The sequence below is a fragment of the Octodon degus genome, unplaced genomic scaffold (assembly GCF_000260255.1).
Source record: "Octodon degus isolate 3935 unplaced genomic scaffold, OctDeg1.0 scaffold00276, whole genome shotgun sequence".
NCBI lineage: Eukaryota > Metazoa > Chordata > Mammalia > Rodentia > Octodontidae > Octodon > Octodon degus.
In genome coordinates this window covers 128,059-136,843 of record NW_004524852.1, presented here as the reverse complement: position 1 = coordinate 136,843, position 8,785 = coordinate 128,059, and the positions used below count along the sequence as shown (strand labels likewise).

Sequence of the window (8,785 nt, the reverse complement as noted above, 5' to 3'; positions counted from 1 at the left end):
GCTGGGACTGGTCCCGCCGGCGCAGGGTAGCAGGAAACTCTCCGCACACTCACCGTACCTGGGCTAGGACTGGGTCTCAGTATTTCAAGTTTTTACTTGGCTCATTTTCAATGTGAGATACCTTTATACATGTTCTCTGTCATCTATTATCTACTGAAAAATTCATGAAGGAATAGACCACGAACTTGTGCCTGACATTAGTTTCCAAATGACACAGAAGAAAGTTTCATTTAGAATGGAATCTTCTCATCCAGATCGTAGATTAAGAAACCACAGTGCTCTGTTCTGGCCTGGGAACCACAGGTGTAAGACTCAACTGCGCTCCTGCAGCAGGGCCTGTTGTGTGTGGAGCTCCTGAGTTTTTGTTCAGCCTTTTCTTTCACTTCAAGCACTGTGCGTTTCCTGAATAGCACAGAAATATTTTGCTGAATCTTCCATCTGTAAACGAGAGATGATGAAACTCATAGTTATCTTTTGGGAAACTGATGGAGTAGCACCCAGTCCTTTTAGTCTGAAGAGAAGCACTCCCAATGAGGAATGGCAAATCTCTGCTGGGAAGCTGCTTGTACCACAAAAGGGATTCTGAACCCAGTACTTTCTCATATTCACAGTCAAGCATGGCTACTTCCCCTTCTCTCCCAGATGCAGCTGGCTGGACTTGGCTCACTTTCTGGGAGACACTGGGTCCTATAGGAACAAACAAAACTGCGCTGATTCTCTAATGCACTGAACAGCATATCAAAAGTAAATATTTGTATTTTGCATGCAGGTCTTTGACTCTGTGAAAGACAAACCATATCCACTACGACGATGGGATCTATTCCTTCTGTTTACTCGGTGCTATGACCCGTTTAGATTTTACAATGAATAGAACTACTTTAAAATTAAATGATAAAAGTAATTATGAGAATAATTTAGGATCAAACACAGCAGAACTGGTCGTAGCTTGTTTTCCGTTCTCTGGCCCCCTCTTCTCTCCTCCCCATATGAAGCGCCATATGCCTGTGTGCAGTCGCTTCGTCCTCAGCTCGCCTGAGCGATTCACACCGTCCGTACCAGAGAGGATGAAGGCCGCCGACGCCCACAGCAGGCCGGAGAGCAGCATGTGGCCGTGTCCTCGTGCACAGTTACTGTGCTGCGCCTCAGGCCTCGAGCTGAGGGTCTGTGAGTGCCCTGCACTTATCTGCTTCCTGGTTCTTCTGTTACTCCCGAGCAGGAAGTGGGTTTCTCAGGCTTCTGCCCTGAGATCTGCGCAGCTGTGAGAGCAAGTGCGGCTCAGCCCAGAGCGTTGTGGGGCTGCTTGTCTTCTCTGGCAGGTCGGGCAGCGCCTGGAGAGAGGGCGGGGATGGCCGTGAGAGCTGAGGTTTGGGACTGAGGAAGTGCAGCCTGAGCGAGCTGGTGCGCACTTAGATTCCTCAGTAAAGTACTTCTGGAGCTTAGAGTGGAATTGATGACAATCTGTGAACCCTCCTCCTTACCTACTTAGTGGTCACAGATTCAGCAAATATTTTTCCTTTTCGATATATTGATTCTTTGAAAGACAAATCATGTCCAAGACAAGGACAGGATCTCTTCCTTGTTCTTTATGCAGTTCTATGACCTACTTTAATTTTACAACTAATAGAACTACTTCCAAATTAAATGACAAAAGTAAAATCTTTCAGAAGTTATTGAGTATAGTTTTGTAAAATTATTTCTTTAAAGATGGCTGGGGGGCCTGCCACATAGCTCAGTGGATTATAGTGCCTGCCAGTAGGCTCAGCAGCCCGGGGTTTGATCCCCGGCCTGCTTTGTTGGTCCCGCCCCTGGGGTATGCTGAGAAGGCAATTGAGACTGGGAGTGGTGGTGCGCGCCTGTATAGCTCCTGGGAGGCTATAAACAGTTAGATCACTACGAGTGTGGTCTAGTGTGAGACCATGAACACCCTGTAGACCCTTCCCTAAAATTAAAAAAAAAAAGCATCTTTAAAGATTGACTTAGAATTTTATACAATAGATTATAAGAGACTGAGGCATTCATTTCTTTAGCCACACAAAAAATGTAGCTATTATATTGCAGGGGCTAAAATTGTCCCTGTGTCATGTGATCACTATGGAAACTGGAAGGTGGGTTTGTAAGCTGTCGTGTGACCATGTGTCATACAGAGAGCAGGCTTCCACTGGCTTTGATCTTTCAGTGGATGAATTAATATAAAGCAACCAAAAGGCAAATAGACAACTAGAAAAGAACATGAAAAAACTTCTCTAAAACAATTCCTACTCTAGCTATCAGCATAAAAAACAGATAGGAGAGTGCTATAGCAAAGAGCTTCTAAATATGTGAATTGGCTCCACTGAAAGGTGAGAAGCAACCTGTGACCTGGACTGGAGTTATTTGTCCCTAAGGAGACATAGGCTGTGAACACCTTCAGCAGCTTGCAAGCATCATGGGGACAAGGCTTCCCTCTTGTTGAAAAGGCCGCTCCATGTCCTGTCCAGGTGCAGGCTCCTCAGCAGTAGGGAGCTGCTGCCTCTGAGGAGTGGTTTCTAAATGGGTCAAGCTTTGCTGTGCTGTGATACCTCAGTGGGGAAGCCTGTGACTTCCTAAACACTTGTTTGTCCTTTCTTGTCACTAAATTGATGAATGATTATATCTCGTACAAGATAAAGCACAATATAACATTTTACGAAGTATTGAAATATAAGTAATACACATTTCCAAATTTAGTACAATAATCTGTGATAAAATCTGTGGGCTTATATAAAAGCAAATATTATGAATTCTGTGTTTTGATTGCTTTCCTGATTCCAGTCTGATACTAATTTTAAATATGTTGAGCATTCCTTGCTTGCTTACAGACAAAACTAAGAAAATCGTATGTTCTTTGCCCAGAAAGATGAAATGGAATGTGACTCCGACTTCTAAAATCTTTCCAATCGTGTGTAGGAGGAGCACCAGTGGTGGCAGGTAAGGCATATTGTTATAAAGGAACTCTGAGCTTAATTTTATTGTAAACTCTTAGAGGGAGAATCTTTGATCATCTTAATTCCAAGTTTCAATCATATTTTTACTGTCAAGGCATGTCCATAATTTGGAGCAAGTTTGTAATTCTGATTTTTAGAGTTAGGCAGAGAAAACCTTATCGAAAAGGCTGTTCCATCAACAAAAACATGCAAATAGATAGTAGTATAAGTGTGCAAAACAAAATGTTTTGCTGTTTGTGCATTCAATAAGTAAAGATTTTATTCCAGTTTATGCTGAAATTGTATCTGGTGAAGGAATTAAAGTGATAATTCCAAATCCCAAAAATGTATGTATAAAGAAACCCAAAAGGCCATAATTGAGCTATTTCGTGGAAATCTGTCCTCAGACTCTTCCTGTGTTCTTTGTCAACCTCCAAGTCCACATCCCAAATGAAACCACACAGTAGTTACTGAGTTGTTTAGATCGGAGAACTGTTCTTTTTCTCTCTGTGTCCTTGGTGATGCTGGCCTCTGCCCTGGGCACTGCATCCTGTTTGATCCTTTCATATTTCAGTCCAGAGAGATCTACTGCAATTAGATACAAATACTATTCCAAGTTTCTGAAGTAATGCTTATACTACTAGAAAACAAAAAACAAGAGCAACTTTGAGAGCACGAGAGCTTTCATGCACTGCCCCTGGTGGCACAGCTCCTGCTGTCAAGAGCCAGTAGATTTGATTTACTCATTTTACTTTCTCTTTCTGTGTTCTGAAAAATTAGGCATTGTACACTTGGAGGTGTAGTTTGTGTTAAACATTCTTTATATGTGTGAGTGTGTGTGTATGTGTGTGTGTGTGTGTGTGTGTGTGTGACTATGGAGTAATTAAAAAAGTACCTTAAGTAAAGACTCTACACGGTGTGTAACCAGCTAAAAGCCCACCTCAACCTGCAGACATTCCTTCTGCACTTGCCATGCAGGTACATGTGAACTGCCTCTACAACTGCAGGCAGACGCATATGCCACTGAGGTAACTGCCCAGCCCTTGCCACTACCATTTCAAAACTCCAGCCTTACATCCCCTGAAACATTTACCTGGACAGCTCTGCTGAGGCTCACTCTGAAGAAGCAGGAACTCAATCCCTGCTCTGGTCACCCAAGGTATTGACCAGTCCACATATGGCCGAATCTCAAGGCTGTTGTGCACAGGATTGCTCCATACCTCAGTCATTGTGTCCTGCTCCATGCTGGCTGTGGCTTTTGTCTTAATCTCTACAGACAATTGCTCCAAGAGAACAGAGCGATCCATCAAACACTTGACCAAGATTTTATGAGTGTCCAAGGCACAATGGACTCTCTTCTAGATTAGATTAACTCTCTTCCTTGCCAGCGTAATGTTATGGAACAGACAGGATAAATTATATCTTTCTTTAAAAGCAACTTAGGAAAAAAAACTAAAAACTCTGTAATAAGACAATCTTGGAGACCTTGGCCAGGGCCCACCTCAGGGTCACTAACAACCTTAGTGTTCCTGCTTCTCACTGGGCCTTATTTGAGAAGGTCAAATATAATACACCCAGCAAAAATTTGCCTGAGTCACTAAATGAGGAGGGAAATGAATAGAAAATGCCTCCCCCAGCCAGGATACTTCAGTCTCTCAGTTGCCCATGTAGTAGTTACTATTCCAGTTGCTTTTGTCTCTTAGGAACAGCTGCTCACTGTGATGCGTAACAGGTCATTATGATGCAACTTGTATGACTCAGTCCCCATTTGATAAGCCCTTTTGCCTCTGGACTTCCTGTTTGGTAATCTCATCTCAGCCCTAGACCACCACAAATCATGGTCTGATATTGTGGGAATGATCCTAATAGGTGCCCACTAATGTAAGCTAAATCTGCCTCCAAATCCTGGCTGTTCCTTTGCTGTTTCTGCTTACCCTTGAACAATGAGGTGAAAGAGTTGATAGATGAACAAGATCTCACTTGTAACAATACTGCAGATTGGAACCCAGCCTCGGCACCTGGCCCTGAGTATAGGTGAGCAAGGCAGGATGGGGTCACCCAGTGTAGGACTCAGAGGACAGTCCTCACTGTGCACGTGGAGGCTGTGGGAGCCCTCACCAGCCTCTGGAGCAGCACACAAGCAGTGTTCCCTTCTGTTGATTTATATTTTGTAATAGTGGACACATGTCAGATAAAAATACTATTTTACTACAAATTCTATAAGGTTTTGATTTGTTATTATCAGGTTTATTTAATGACTATATATTTATTTAGTTTTTTATTAAATGTTGAGTTATCAGACAATATATTTTTCTTTAAAATTGTTTCTTTTCAGGGGCTGGTGAGATGGCTCAGTGGTCTAAAGCACCTACTTAGAACAAGCTTAGCAAAGCCCAGGGACCACGGTTCAATCCCCCAGCACCACAAGCCAGCCAGCCCGCCCCTTGGTGGGCTGAGCTGGCCACACACACACACACACACACACACACATAAATAAATAAAATTTTAAAAAAATTAAAAAATAAAATTGTTTCTTTTCTTAACATGTTTAAAATTTATTGGTAAAAATTTTCCTTATTTTTATCTTAACATATTTTAAGTTCTGTTCTGGATATGATTACTTTTCAGTGTTTACTCTTACTGTTTTTATTATTTTCTTATTTTGCTGCAATAAATTACAGAACCGGTGTCAAAATCATGGAAGTATTTCATTTCTCCATCAAACCTGAAAGAGAGTTTTGCAGGGTATACTAGTCTGGGCTGGCATTTGTTTTCATAGAGGACTTCAAATCTGCTCCATGTACTTCTTGATTTTTTGGTTTTTGAAGAGAACTCTGCTGTTATTCTGATGGGTTTTCCTTTAAATGTGATGTTTCTTTTCTCTAGTGGCTTATAGTATATTGTTCTTGTGCTGGATTTCTGGGATCTTGACTATTATATGTCTCGGTGTGTTTTTAGTTGGGTTGATGTTATTTGGAGTTCTATATGCTTCAGTTACCTGAATGTCAGATTGTTTCCCCATATTTGGGCAGTTTTCTGTGATTACTTCTGCCCATATCCTTTTTGTATCATTTGTATTGACTCCTCCTTTCTCATTGATACTTATTAGTCTCATACTGTTCATCTTTGCATCGTTTTGCAGATGATGAATTATGTTTTCCTGCATCCTAATAGTTTTTAAGATATCTTTCTTACTTTTTCACTAGCTGTGACAGTGTCTTCAAGATCTGAAATTCTATCTTCACTTTCATTCAAATGGTTTTGCAAGCTTGTGATTGAGATTTTAATTTCCTTTATATCTCTTTGACTCTGCTTCATGCAATCTATTTCTTTCCTATACTGCTCATTCAAGGAATCCATTGTTTTACTATTCTCCTCTAATTTTTTATTAGTGTCTTCTTTAGAAGTAGTTATTAATTCTTTCACTATAGTTATCCTTTCTTTTTTACTTCAGAAATTATTTCTGATCTGATTTCCTCTATATGTTTCTGCAGTTGATTTTATACTTCAGACACTATAAATTCAGAGATTTTTTTTGTATTTCAGAGGTTATTTCTGATCCAATTTCCCCTATACATTTCTGCAGTTGTTTCTTTACTTCACACTCTGTTAATTCAGACATTTCAGCTGTGTGATTCCCAATGTCATCTGTGCTATTGTGTTCTGCAATTGTTCTGGGTGGGCTCAGAGCTTGAGAGTGCATTTTGTTCCTTCTCTTTGTCATTTTGTATAACACTGTCCTCTGACCTTTGATGTAGAGCTTTGCTGCAGTTATAACTTTAGAACCTACCAAAATTCTTACCCAAGAGAGATTATATGGTTAAGGCAGCTATAGTTTTATATTACAGAATTACAATTAGGAGCACTTATAATGGGTAGTGATATCTTGCAGTTGGCATACTTTTGTAACTAAAGGGTTTGTATTTTAGAAAGTAAGAGCAAGCATTATGTCTGCATAGCTAAGCAGATATTAAATTGGGAATTTGTATTTAAGTTAGCACCCTTAAGTTCTGCCTGATCACCTCCCCTTTGTGTACCTGGTGTCTTCCAAGCAGACTAGTTCATCCTGTTTACCTTTTGTCCCCTCTCTCAGACAAGAGAGAAAGAGGGAGAATGCTCTTATAGATCTGGGTCTAGCAAAGTGTCCAAGCTTACTGAGTGTGGATATATGAAGTTTGAATTCGTCCCGATGTGCCTGGTTTGGGTCTGGCTGCTGTGCTCAGCTTCTTCCTGCTGCAGTTAAACTGGTGTCAAAATCAATGCAAAGAATTCTTTTCAAATCCTGGAGGTCACAAGTGCATGTGTCAGTCTCACAAATGCAATCAGCCTACTTCCTCTGCTGTACATTGGGAATAGGCAGATTTCGTGTCCTCTGGTTTCAAGGCTTTCTTCCTTTCCACATCTCATCATGCTTCTGTTCTGATTCACTGTATCTGCCCCATATTTTGATTCACCAGTGTAGAAATATAGATTTGAGACAAAAGTCTGATGTCCCAAGAGAGCAGGGAACAATAGACAGAGCCCGAGGAGAGTTTCTGTCTGTTTGTAAATTCCTGGAAAGCTGGGATTCAAGGCTGCAGATAACAGCTTCTCCTGCAGGTGCTCTGTCCTTTGATCCCTTGCTTGGGATGTTATGGGCTAGCATTTGTGTGAACCTAGTATTAGGCAAATGGTGGAAGTCAATAGAGACAGTAGTTTGTATTCACTTAGGTAGTTATGCACATTCCTTAGTCTGCCTTTACCCCTCAATAAAAGTGAGATGCTTCTGAGGCTCTGGGCTCACTTGGAGAGAGACTAATCTCAGTGAGACCTCTGAAGCTACATTCATCAGGTCTTCTTGTTGTTTCTTTCAGCACCGACCTGTAACATACAACACACCAGGATGGTTCAGGGTAAACTCTCCATCTCTATATCTTTATGTTAGCTGATCCATAAATTCTATTTACTCATACATTAGATTTTGTTCTCCAAATGTACATGTTGACTTTCTAAAACATTTGAATACAGTATTATTTAGAAATTTATGTCTGCTTAGCTATGCAGACATAATGCTTGCTCTTACTTTCTAAAATACAAACCCTTTAGTTACAAAAGTATGCCAACTGCAAGATATCACTACCCATTATAAGTGCTCCTAATTGTAATTCTGTAATATAAAACTATAGCTGCCTTAACCATATAATCTCTCTTGGGTAAGAATTTTGGTAGGTTCTAAAGTTATAACTGCAGCAAAGCTCTACATCAAAGGTCAGAGGACAGTGTTATACAAAATGACAAAGAGAAGGAACAAAATGCACTCTCAAATGTCACAGATGCAGTTAACTAAGATGTGCTGGAGCAGGCCCAGTTATGGGCTAATAAAAGGAATGTGGCATGAAAAGTCAGGGGTACACACAGTGTGGGGACACTTAAGGGAGACAGAGAGTTGATGTGACCATCTCCAAGCTTAAAACTACTAGAGATAGGAGAGAAGTCAGAAGACATCCTCCTTAGAATCTTCCGAGCAGGTATGCACCTGCCAAAAGCTTAATTTCATTGAGTAGCCTCTAGGAGTGGGAGGCAGAAAACTTCTAATATTTATAGGCACATGTGCTGTGATGTGTTTTGCTTGGCTCCTTTGTCAAGGAGAAGGTACTGAGTGTGTCTGGGGCTGCATCCACATCTTCTGTGCTGTTCCACTGATCCTCTGTGGGAGACCAATGCTTGGCCTCATACTACAGACTGCTTCATTTGATCTGTTGTCTTGTGACCTTCCCAGAGCTAAGTTTCTGTTTCCCCTCCGAGCCATTTCCCAGAAGTCACATGCCTGATCTCCATTCTAGAGACCACCCCCCAGTGCCTAG

The 8,785-nt window shown here is 41.1% G+C and overlaps 1 gene segment (V, D, J or C); it reads right to left on the bottom strand.

Moving 5' to 3' along the window:
* Positions 1–7,769: 7,769 nt before the first annotated feature.
* The window catches only part of LOC101561646, a 2,878-nt gene continuing 1,862 nt past the window's right edge, over positions 7,770–8,785 (bottom strand). Inside the window, 1 exon segment of the V gene segment in view lies at positions 7,770–7,802. Within this exon segment, the coding sequence occupies positions 7,770–7,802 (33 nt within the window).